This window comes from Oncorhynchus gorbuscha, linkage group LG14 (assembly GCF_021184085.1).
Source record: "Oncorhynchus gorbuscha isolate QuinsamMale2020 ecotype Even-year linkage group LG14, OgorEven_v1.0, whole genome shotgun sequence".
In the NCBI taxonomy this organism is placed as follows: domain Eukaryota; kingdom Metazoa; phylum Chordata; class Actinopteri; order Salmoniformes; family Salmonidae; genus Oncorhynchus; species Oncorhynchus gorbuscha.
In genome coordinates this window covers 8,042,169-8,054,668 of record NC_060186.1, presented here as the reverse complement: position 1 = coordinate 8,054,668, position 12,500 = coordinate 8,042,169, and the positions used below count along the sequence as shown (strand labels likewise).

Genomic DNA, 12,500 nt, shown 5'->3' with positions numbered 1-12,500 from the left:
GGATAGACATGTTATTATTACTACTTAGTGTGTGATGATGGTACTGTTATACTGTTACTATCATTATGACCTCATCATGGTGGTCTGACCCCTCTCTCTCTCTCTCTCTCTCTCTCTCTCTCTCTCTCTCTCTCTCTCTCTCTCTCTCTCTTTTTTCTCTAAACAGCTTGAGCTCTCTTCAGTGCAGTGGCTGGATCGTAACCTGTTTGCCGGGGAAGAAATAAAGGAAGTCTATAAGGAGTTATCCAAAAGCAAATCTACACAGTATCTCAACTTCGATGAGGTGAGATATACTCTTTTACATTGCCTGTTGAATTTAATTCAGGAAAAATCCATTCTTAAATTGGCAATTGTTGATCCAGAATTTCAATGAATCTCTTGAATATCAATACAATTGACTCCCTGTTGATCTGTTCCTTTCCCCTATAGGACCCCATGATAGAGCCAGCCCTGACCAACATCAGATGGAGTATGAAGAAGAAGAACCACCAGAGGTTCATCAACCCACAGCTGAAGAAACAGAACACCAATGCCATGTCCCACAGGTACTGTACCCTGTATCCCACTTGACTCAATACCTGAACATCACTTTAACACGCTCTCTCTCATAATACAACACATTTTATCACAGAGAGCTGCAGCTCTCCCAATGTAACTCAAAGTGTGTGTGTGTGTCCAGGAAAAGGACAGAGATCCCAGCGGACCATAAGAAACCGGAAGACCAGAATTCCCGGGCCTTCACAGCCTGGCTGCAGTGGTGGAAGACTGACCTCTCAGTCGAGGACTACCTCCGATACATCACCAATCAGGTCAGAGGTCACACATTCTGTAGTTACAGGAAGCAAATAGAAGAAGACTTTCTAATTAATAGAAGGCAGTAAATGCATAAAAATCGATTGAGTAACTAGAAGAAAATCAACCGGTTTTGTTTACAAATAAATCTCAATAAACTTTTGAATTGGACCATAGGTTATGCATGTACATTATAGACATGGCTTGATTTATTTTTTGTGTTTTGATGTTGTTTTTTAGTAGTTCTACTTTTTTTTATATTGAATACTGTGCCCTGTTGCATAGGGCTTGAAAGTTAAGCGTTTCACTATATTTGTGCATGTGACAAATAAAACATGAAATTTGAAATAGGTGCTGGTACTCATTTTGGGCTTGAGTACTGTTTATATTTAGGTGCCAGAACTTTTCAATCATTATTCTATAAGAGGTGCTGGACCTCAAGCAGTAGAAAAGTCAAGGTGCCGGTACTCAGTACCGAATGTAATTAATACTTTTTGAATGAATGAATAACATTTTATTTTTCGTGTCAAACGCCAATTGGCAATCCATCCCTTATGGGATTAATTGACACATAAACAAACATTACAATAATTCAATAAAGAAAGAAAGAAAAGAATAAGTAAGGTAAAAATCAATACATAATAGTAAATTACATCCCTAGAGCAGTAAAATAATTTACATACATACATACATACATACATACATACATACATACATACATACATACATACATACATACATACACACACACACACACACACACACACACACACACACACACACACACACACACACACACACACACACACACACACACACACACACACACATACACACATACACACATACATACATACATACATACATACATACATACATACATACATACATACATACATACACACACACACACACACACACACACACACACACACACACACACACACACACACATACACACATACACACATACATACATACATACATACATACATACATACATACATACATACATACATACATAACATAACATAACCAGATAATTAAATACAGAAAAAAAGAAACAGAATAAAAAAGACCCAACTATGTATAATTGCTCGTAAACTCAAGAATGTCTTCACCAAAACAAAACTGAAAAACACTTCTCTTAGTACCTGGATTTCTAAAAGTCATTATCTGTGTTTTTGTCTGGTTAATCATGAGTCTCCATATTTTACACCAATTGACTGCACATAATAACATGTTCTGCAGGTCTTGTTCAGTTTCTTCCATGAAAATAGTATCAGCATATGAAAGGATTCTTAACATTTCATCATCATATCTTACTCCAATATTTAACTGTGGAATTTCTTTTGCCAAATAATTTATAAACAAAGCAAACAAAGTCGGTGATAAGGCGTCTCCTTGTTTAACACCCGATGGTGTGGGAAACCAGTCTGTGCCATATTCATTAACATGCACACAAGCAATTGATACTTTGTAAAGAGACTGGATTGCGTGATAAAATTTCCCGTCAACCCTTGTCTTTAATAAACTATAGGCTAAAATATCCCTATTTTCAAAATCAAAAAGCATTCTAGAAATCAATGAAACGTGCAAAAGTAGGCTTCTCTTTGTGTAATCTATTTCGGATTATTGTACAGACCGAGAAGATATGATCTGTACAGGCTCTGGATTTACAAAAAACATTTTGTTCTTCCACCAGAATGTTTTGATTCTCTAAAAACCTATTAGCCTATTGTTGAGGTGTCACGCCCTGGTCGAAGTATATTGTATTTGTCTTTATTTATTTGGTTAGGCCGGGTGTGACATGGGTTTATTGTGGTGTGTTTTGTCTTGGGGTTTTGTTAGGTATTGGGTGTGTGGCTTAGTGGGGTATCTAGCAAAGTCTATGGCTGTCTGGAGTGGTTCTCAATTAGAGGCAGGTGTTTATCGTTGTCTCTGATTGGGGACCATATTTAGGCAGCCATATTCTTGAGTGTTTTGTGGGTGATTGTTCCTGTCTTTGTGTTTGCACCAGATAGGGCTGTTTCGGTTTTCCTCATTTCATTATTTTGTAGTTTCTTCATGTATAGTTTTTTCCTTCATTAAAATATCATGAATCATCATCATGCTGCATTTTGGTCCGACTCTCCTTCTCCACAAGAAAGCCGTTACATGAGGATGGATGAGAATATAAGTTAGAAACTGTACTTAATAAACTTATGCCTCTATAGTTCAGTTGCACTCTTGGGTAATTTTTTGAAGATTTGGTAATGGGATTCTCTATAGACTTATACCAAGTGGATTGCAGTATACTGTACTCAAAACACATTTGGAGCAAATCATATAGGACGTCAATTAATTTAGGGGATTTTAAAACCTCATTAGGCAGTTCATCAATGCTGTTCATCAACACTTTCCCATTTTTTGCAGCATCAATCACCTTCTTAACTTCTGCCACAAACAGCTCATTTAAATACAGGTTACATATATAAGATGGTTCTAACATTGTATTTTCCAGTTTAGTTTTCAGGGAACATATGTCTTTATAAAAAAAATCCTCAAAATATGCCACATTTTCGTTACCTGAGAACAAACTGGCAAACCCCTTCTCCCACTCTTTAAGTACCTGTGTAATATCAGAATACCAATGTTTTTCCAGGCCCAATTCAAGCACTAGATACATGTCCAATCATTTCCATGTCCAGTTATTGTTGTGGTATCAGAGAGTGATTGACTAGGACTCTCTCTGTCTATGTAGGACAATGACTACCTGTGGGCGGCGTTCCACCTGTACGATAGTGGCGATAGTGACGATGAGGAGGACGAGAGAAGAAGACTGCTCCAGCTACGAGGAGACGAGAGGAAGAAGTCTGTCTGTCTTACTGTCTGTCTGTTTGTCTGTCTGTCTCTGTCTGTCTGTCTGTCTGTCTGTCTGTCTGTCTGTCTGTCTGTCTGTCTGTCTGTCTGTCTGCCCCACTATTTTCATTCTTTTTTCTACATTCTTTTTTGTTGTAATCATGTTTCTTACATTATGAGGACTTTGAGCAGCTAACAAACCAATGTGTGTGGATAGGAGGCGGAGGCAGAAGATGGAGGCTCTAAAGGGTCAGAAGCAGGAGTACGTGACAGGGGTGTGGAACGTCAACACGGTGCTGCTGGGAGGGCTGTGGAAGGAACCCGATCTGGAGGGTAAACACACACGCACACTGTGACTTTTAACCATAGTAATTCAGTGAGTCATTCAAACGCAGGACGTTCCAGTCAAGGATTGCGAAATAAAAGGAAGTCAAACAGTTCTGGTTTAGTAGGTAATGTCATGACTCATTGGATTTCTGGCTTATTGGTACTAAACCTGTTTCATAGCCTATTGTTTATAGACTCATAGGTAACCTATTGTCTGTTGGGTTTTTTACAGAGGAGGAAGAGAGTCCAGATGAAGAAATAACCAGCTCTAAACAGGTATGTGTGTGTGTGCGTGTCTTAGTACACAGATGATACTATACATGTACTGTAAATGGATACTATAAATTAACTGTAAATGCAGAATATGCAGTAAATGTACCATAAATGGATTTACAGCCATTGTAATACAATCAGGTTTTATGTGTCATTAAGACTGGGAGCCTTCGATCTGGGTAGTTCTCTCCTTCCTTGTCCCATTCCATCATCTCTCTTTCTCTGTCCCATTCCATCATCTCTCTTTCTCTGTCCCATCCATCATCTCCCCTTCCTTGTCCCATTCCATCATCTCTCTTTCTCTGTCCCATTCCATCATCTCTCTTTCTCTGTCCCATTCCATCATCTCTCCCTCCTTGTCCCATTTCATCATCTCCCTTCCTTGTCCCATTCCATCATCTCTTTTCTCTGTCCCATTCCATCATCTCTCTTTCTCTGTCCCATTCCATCATCTCTCCCTCCTTGTCCCATTCCATCATCTCCCCTTCCTTGTCCCATTCCATCATCTCTCTTTCTCTGTCCCATTCCATCATCTCTCTTTCTCTGTCCCATTCCATCATCTCTCTTTCTCTGTCCCATTCCATCATCTCTCTTTCTCTGTCCCATTCCATCATCTCTCTTTCTCTGTCCCATTCCATCATCTTTCTTTCTCTGTCCCATTCCATCATCTCTCCAATTCCTTCAGATCTACGCAAAGGCTCATAACAGTTTGGGACTGATTGGGTTCTGTTCCAAATCAAACTCTAGCTTCTACCCCTAGGGACTTTCTGTAGACTTGAATTTAATAGGCCTTAGCAATATGGATACTATTTCCCTTTAAACATTTTTTTTAACTAACTGTCCTTTCTCCCTGTCAGAAGGCCTATAAGAGGACAGTGAGGAGGGGAGCAAGGAGGCCAGTCGAGGGGGGTGATGGGAGAGGGGGACAGGTCCAGAGCAGGCTGGAGAGGATCTGGACACTCCTCTGCCTACCCGACACCTACAGACTGGACATGGCCATTAAGTACAGCTCCCATGCACGCAGGGACCAGCTGGAGGAGGTGTGCACAGTACATAGACACACACGCATACGATAACAAATACATACAGGTGAATGCACACTTACTGTACAAGTATCATGCCACCATCTATAGCAGGGCTGTCTTAATTCTGGTCCTGGAGGGCCTAAATACTTATAGTTTTGTTTCTACCTGGTAGTTAATTGTACTCACCTGGTGTCCCAGGTCTGAATTAGCCCTGATCAGAAGGAGAGAATGAAACCCCAGAAGTTTTTAGCCTCCAGGACTGACATTGGACAGCCCTGATAGAGGTTAGCAGAGATGGTAACATGATACTTGATGCTGTGTTCATATTATCTCACCATATCACCATAGACACAGAGCTCACCATATCACCAAAAACACAGAGCTCACCACCATATCACCATAGAAACAGAGATCACCATATCACCATAGAGACAGAGCTCACCATATCACCATAGACACAGAGCTCACCATATCACCATAGAGACATAGCTCACCATATCACCAAAAACACAGAGCTCACCACCATATCACCATAGGCACAGAGCTCACCACCATATCACCATAGAAACAGAGATCACCATATCACCATAGAGACAGAGCTCACCATATCACCATAGAGACGGAGCTCACCATATCACCAAAAACACAGAGCTCACCATATCACCATAGAGACAGAGCTCACCATATCACCATAGACACAGAGCTCACTGTATCACCATATAGATAGAGCTCACCATATAACCATAGACACAGAGCTCACCATAGAGACAGAGCTCACCATATCACCATAGACACAGAGCTCACCATATCACCGAAAGAGACAGAGCTCACCATATCACCAAAGAGACAGAGCTCACCATAGAGACAGAGATCACCATATCACCGTAGAGACAGAGATCACCATAATCACCATAGACACAGAGTTTACCATATCACTATAGAGACCGAGCTCACCATATCACCATGGAGACAGATCACCATAACACCATAGAGACAGAGATCACCATATCACCATAGACAGAGTTCACCATATACTTCTAAAATCTTTTTCTATACCTTGAACAGAATTTTGTGTTTATGCATACATTTGTGTATGTGTGTGTGTCCATGTGTGTGTATTTGTATACATCCGTGTGTGTGTGCGTTTCCTCCCAGGCCACAGCAGCATGGGAGCGCGCTGCCCGTCTCATCCAGCAGAGGAGTCTCTGCTGGCTCGTCTGGAGCTGTTTGAGAGGGACGCTTCTGACCCCAACCGCTTCTTCCTGCAAGGTACTGCATAATATATATATCTGCTCTGGGGGTAAAGTTTCCCCTCGGTGCAGATATATTCCCACAAGCCCCGTCCCTCCCCAATTAAGATGACACCAGCCTCCTGTGCTCCTTACAATATTATAACATATTGCTTTTACAGCATATTGTATTGGATGATATATTGTAAGTTGCTAAATATATCATCATATTATTATTGTTATAAATAAAAGGCAGTTGATGAAATATCTAATGGACAAAAAATGTACAGCACCTGGTATTCCCAGGCAGTCTCCCAGCCAAGTACTAACTAGGCCCAACCCTGCATAGCTTCTGAGGCTAGTATGGTCGTAAGTGAAGGAGCATATCTTCGTACACTATACAAAGGGAATGTCTCTCGCTCTATCTTTGTCTCTTTCTTTCCTTCCATCTTTCTTCCTTCCTCTCACTTTACTTTTCTATCTTTCTTTCCTTCCACTCTCTTTTCTTTCTATTTATTCTTTCCTGCCCCTCTCTCTCTTCCTTCTCACTTGCACACTCATTTTTTTATTTCTCAGGCTACCGAGGCACCTCTCTAGCCAGGATGGATGAGTCCAAGCACCGGAGAAAACTCAACTCCCAGATCTGTTCTCTGGAGAAGGTTTTGTCTAAGATTCTCCACCACATTACAGACAGCTTCCATGACACTGTCACCTACAAGGTGAGTCATGGGTCTATTAATTAGTGTATAGCGTAGCAAAATGTTTTACAACGGAAGAAAAAAAAAACGGTGTTTCTTATTAGACAAATTGAGCAAAGTCCCTCCTCGTTTTTGCTTGTTTGCTTCCGTTGATGTCCTAGTGAATATGACCCACTAGTGTCATTGTGCTCTCTGACATACAGCACATGCAGTATGCTATGGGGGATAGAGAGAGACAGAGAGAAAGCAGAGTTTTTAGGTTGGTGATTTACCCTCATTGAAAGAGCTTTGCCGTTCCCTCACCTTCTCTATTTCTCTCTCCCTCACATTCTCTGTTTCTTCCTCTGGCCGTGTCCAAAATCGGTCCTGTCTTGCCTACTACTTAGCACAATGTGTAATAGATATCATCTAGAACATTTAGAAAAAATGTATGCAGTAAGCTACAAATATTGACATACTAGGCTCCTACATACTGAGAAAATGCTATGGAGAGCTCTCGCCCATCCCCTTATCTGATTATCCCCAATAACCAGAACTTGTCAACTCATCATCAAGTCCTACATTGGTTTAATCAGGTGTTGGTAGTATTGGGCTAGAACAAAAGCCCCAAAACTCTGGTGCAGCCAGACTAAGCAGTTTCCTCACAGCTGTGTTTTCAACGGTCACCCTCTCACTCTCTCCAGGGGAGGCCGTACAGGGAGAAGATGCGCTGGGACCGCATCGAGATGCTCTACTGGCTGCAGCAGGAGCGTCGGGTCCAGGCTCTGGAGAGGGTGGTGGAGGGAGGGGCTCTCTCCCCGCCAGACTGCCCCCTCAACCCCAACCTTCAGCTGTACCCGGGCACCACCCCACCCCCAAGGACACACCCGACCCTCAGCCAGAGACCCCACCCTCACACACACAGCCCCTCCAACCCAACCCAGGCGAGCTCAGTGTATCCAGTATAAGTTTGAACGTTGTAAGCAAATAAATAAAATGCTTGGAAAATTGTTTGTATGCATGCACTGCTTGGAAGGAAGTATTATATTTGATCATTTGTATGTATTCATATTATGTATAATCCATTATCACTATCCCTTGTCAAGTAAATGTATGAACGTGATTGGATAATATATATGCACTACTAGTAGGTTCATATGACATTGTCAACATTTGATATGGTGAATATTTTTGTCATTAATCATTTACATTATTTTGTTCTGTGGCAGAAACATGCAACTCTAAGTGCCATGACAAAAGACGCTGTTTGCACTATGAGTCTATGTCGGGCCACTGTTAAGTGTCTTATCAGTATTGCCAAGTGCAATACCAAAGATACTGAGCTAGCACTACAGGCCTACAAGTTTACAATGAACAACAAGCTGTCACGTATCACCAGGCAGCCTGCTCCCATCTGCCTAGTTACAGTCAAGCGCATGCTTTATCTCACCCTCTCACGTGTGCGAAACGCCACCGCATTGGTCATTTCAGACCGGGGAAGTTGTTTTTGTTATAATTCCAGGAAGAACCTTACTCTTTTCAAAAATAGGTGGGGATTACATTTATTTACAGAATTACATTATTTTGAAAGGAAATTATTATAAACTTGAGCACTTATCGAGTGTGGATAGCGAGCAAATAGGTATATGTGAGTCATTGTGTTTCAAATGTTTCATTTCCTTACAACTTACGAGTGAAGTATGTACCACCTTCAGTTAAGTCTTGTTATCTGTTGTTTTTATAAACATACAATGTTTGTCTGCCTGTGGAAATAATAAACGTATAAATAGCGTTTGTTATGCATACTATATAGCCTACTACAGACAGCTGCTGTGTAGTTTTGGGAATGTCGGCTAGCTACACTGCTGTGTCCCACAGCTGTCAAATTAACCTTGGTAGTTAACTATAACGTTACGGTCTAAGTGCACAGTTAGCTAGCTATACGCCAGTCAGCTACTTTATGTGTGTGTGTGTGTGTGTGTGTATAAACTTGTAACCCGACTAAATGGCAAAAGCCCACAATCAATGTTCACTCTAAAGAGGAAATTTGGTAACTTCCTGACGTTGAATCAGCAATATCTGGGCAAGTCAGTGCACGCAGACTGAATGGAGGAGATGGATAACGAAAGTAGTCTCAATTGTTGTTTTTCTGCTACAAATTAACTTTAGATGGTCAAGTCAGTCAGACTTATTCCATTCTCAACCACATTCATGGAGAAAAAAGTCACCTGTCCTTACGAAATATATTGCAGTCAGAGTGCTGTATAACTGCAGTATGCTGCAAATACTGCCTCCAAAATACCACAGTCGACTGCAATCTTTTTTTGTAAGGGCAGCATTTTCAAATATTTACTGGCACTGTAGTATTACAAGGATCTTCATCATAGTGTATATCTACCTATCAGAGCTCTTATCAGTTTCCAGTTTTATTTTAGGTGGGGCACAGGAGTCACACTAAGAGGCAGCAGTGCAAGTAGTAGTACTGTCCTAGCTCTGGTCCAGGGTGTTACGTGCAGCTTGAGCCTCCTTCAACGTATTATTGTTCAAGAAAGCTCAAGCCACACATAGCACCCTGGACCAGAACTAGTACTGCCCATACTACATCCATCCATGCAACTTCCTTTCCCCGCAGCTCCCATCACCTGCCAATTCATCACCATTCCAACCCAGCCACCCCACCGGTGTGGTCAGACCAGGTCTGGCCCGTTGGCATGGCGATGATGGAGGAAGGGGCGCGGAGCTGCCTGCTTCAGTCACGCTCCAGCCTGGAGCAGGACATCAGGGCTTCCTACCTGATGGATCACATGATCAGTGACGGTGTGCTGACTGGGGACGAGGAGGACAGGATCAGGAGCAAGGTGGGGTGAGGAGGTGGGGAAGTACAGTAGCACCCTTTTCATACACTTTTCTATGTCCATAGTGGTAAGTGTGTAGTGATAATTAAGTGTATAAAACGGCTTGTTTTGAATTTGGCCCATAACCGAGTGCACTGTGCTGGGAAAACGGTTGGGTTCCTGATTCCAAACAAACACCCTCATAAGAGGAAGGGAGAGAGAGGTAAGTCAGAGAGATTGCAGGGCTTTTTAAACACTTAACACTACGGACATCTGAAAGAACTGCATTGGTGTAAGAAAAGCAATAAAGTGGTTTCAAAATTCAAATTGTCCATCGATTAGCCCACCAGGAGAGAGCAGGCGGCGGCCCTGCTGGAGCTGCTCCTGAGGAAGGATAACCAGGCCTACATCTCCTTCTACAATGCCCTGGTCCGCGAGAGCTACGGAGACCTGGCCAGCCTGCTCCACAACAGCCTGCCCCTGGTCTCCCCTGAGGCTGAGAAGAGCTTCTCAGACGGTGGCACCCGCTATGGTGAGCTGCCCCAAAGGGTGGAGGATGGAGAATACCAGGAGACTAGGGCAGTCTGAGATGTGCCTTCCTTTTCTGATACAGGGACATAATATGCAGGGGCGATCTATGTATATGTACAGTTGAAGTCGGGAGTTTACATACACCTTAGCCAAATATATTTAAACTCAGTTTTTCAGAATTTCTGAAATGTAATCCTAGTAAAGATTCCCTATCTTAGGTCAGTTAGGACCACTTTATTTTAAGAATGTGAAATGTCAGAATAATAGTAGAGAGAGTGATTTATTTGAGCTTTTATTTCTTTCATCACATTCCTAGTTGGGTCAAAAGTTTACATACACTAAATTAGTATTTGGTAGAATTTCAGTTCTGCCCACAAATTTTCTATAGGATTGAGGTCAGGGCTTTGCGATGGCCACTCCAATACCTTGACTTTGTTGTCCTTAAGCCATTTTGCCACAACATTGGAAGTATGCTTGGGCTCATTGTCCATTTGGGACCAAGCTTCAACTTCCTGACTGATGTCTTGAGATGTTGCTTCAGTATATCCACGTAATTTTCCTTCTTTATAAAGGAATAAAGAAGGAAAATTACATGGATATATATATATATATATATATATATATATATATGTATGTATGTATGTTTATTTGAATTTTTACCCCTTTTTCTCCCCAATTTCATGGTATCCAATTGTTTTTAGTAGCTACCAACTTGTCTCATCGCTACAACTCCCGTACGAGCTCGGGAGAGACGAAGGTTGAAAGTCATGCGTCCTCCGATACACAACCAATCCGCACTGCTTCTTAACACAGCGCGCATCCAACCCGGAAGCCAGCCGCACCAATGTGTCGGAGGAAACACTGTGCACCTGGCAACCTTGGTTAGCGCGCACTGCGCCCGGCCCACCACAGGAGTCGCTGGTGCGTGATGAGACAAGGACATCCCTACCGGCCAAGCCCTCCCTAACCCGGACGACGCTAGGTCAATTGTGCGTCGCCCCACGGACCTCCCGGTCGCGGCTAGTTACGATAGAGCCTGGGCGCGAACCCAGAGTCTCTGATGGCATAGCTGGTGCAGCACCCTTAACCACTGCGTCACCCGGGAGGCCAAACAGTTATATTTTTGTTTCATCAGACCAGAGGACATTTCTCCAAAAAGTGCAATCTTTGTCCCCATGTGCAGTTGCAAACCGTAGTCTGGATTTTTTATGGTGTTTTTGGAGCAGTGGCTTCTTCCTCGCTGAGTGGCCTTTCAGGTTATGTCGATATAGGACTTGTTTTACTGTGGACGTAGATACTTTTGCACCTCTTTCCTCCAGCATCTTCACAAGGTCCTTTGCTGTTGTTCTGGGATTGATCTGCGTGGTCCCATGGTGTTTATACTTGCGTACTATTGTTTGTACAGATGAACGTGGTACCTTCAGGCGATTGGAAATTGCTCCTAAGGATGAACCAGACGTGTGGAGGTCTACAAAAAAATTAAGAATCTGAGTTTTTGGCTGATTTCTTTTGATTTTCCCATGATGTCAAGCAAAGAGGCGCTGAGTTTGAAGGTAGGCCTTGAAATACATCCACAGGTACACCTCAAAATTGACTCAAATGTTGTCAATTATCCTATCAGAATCTTCTAAATCCATGACATCATTTTCTGGAATTTTCCAAGCTGTTTAAAGGCACAGTCAACTTAGTGTATGTAAACTTCTGACCCACTGGAATTGTGATACAGTGAAATAATCTGTCTGTAAACAATTGTTGGAAAAATGACTTGTGTCATGCACAAAGTAGATATCCTAACCAACTTGCCAAAACAATAGTTTGTTAACAAGAAATTTGTGGAGTGGTTGGAAAAATTATTATTATTATTATTTTTTTGGCAACAGTATTTTTATTGGAATTTTCACCCATATTCAGAGATACAACAACAGAGACAAAGCAACAAAAAAACAGCACTCACTTACACATACCTACGTA

At 42.0% G+C, this 12,500-nt stretch overlaps 2 protein-coding genes across 2 annotated transcripts in view; both read left to right on the top strand.

Annotated features, from left to right (window-relative positions):
- LOC123995937 (coiled-coil domain-containing protein 87-like) overlaps window positions 1–7,969 on the top strand; it is a 9,049-nt gene extending 1,080 nt beyond the window's left edge. The window contains exons 5-13 of the mRNA XM_046299596.1: window positions 167–283; window positions 430–545; window positions 680–809; window positions 3,536–3,645; window positions 3,851–3,966; window positions 4,193–4,236; window positions 6,414–6,527; window positions 7,064–7,206; window positions 7,869–7,969. Of these exons, the coding sequence (XP_046155552.1) occupies window positions 167–283; window positions 430–545; window positions 680–809; window positions 3,536–3,645; window positions 3,851–3,966; window positions 4,193–4,236; window positions 6,414–6,527; window positions 7,064–7,084 (768 nt within the window). The 3' untranslated portion in view covers window positions 7,085–7,206; window positions 7,869–7,969. The remainder of the gene's footprint in view (window positions 1–166; window positions 284–429; window positions 546–679; window positions 810–3,535; window positions 3,646–3,850; window positions 3,967–4,192; window positions 4,237–6,413; window positions 6,528–7,063; window positions 7,207–7,868) is intronic.
- A 704-nt stretch (window positions 7,970–8,673) lies between these two features.
- Window positions 8,674–12,020, top strand: LOC123995865 (apoptotic protease-activating factor 1-like). Its single transcript, XM_046299544.1, has 4 exons — window positions 8,674–8,713; window positions 9,797–10,022; window positions 10,341–10,530; window positions 11,935–12,020. Exons 2-4 carry the CDS (start codon window positions 9,876–9,878, stop codon window positions 12,018–12,020), a joined length of 423 nt encoding a protein of 140 aa, XP_046155500.1. The 5' UTR covers window positions 8,674–8,713; window positions 9,797–9,875.
- Window positions 12,021–12,500: the final 480 nt, after the last annotated feature.

Bases quoted from the DNA above. Each gene is read 5' to 3' on its own strand.
- LOC123995865 (XM_046299544.1), top strand. From the start codon at position 9,876: ATGGCGATGATGGAGGAAGGGGCGCGGAGCTGCCTGCTTCAGTCACGC. The intron at 10,023-10,340 runs GTGGGGTGAGGA...TCCATCGATTAG, and splicing joins AGGACAGGATCAGGAGCAAG to CCCACCAGGAGAGAGCAGGC. The intron at 10,531-11,934 runs GTGAGCTGCCCC...TTGTTTGTACAG, and splicing joins AGACGGTGGCACCCGCTATG to ATGAACGTGGTACCTTCAGG.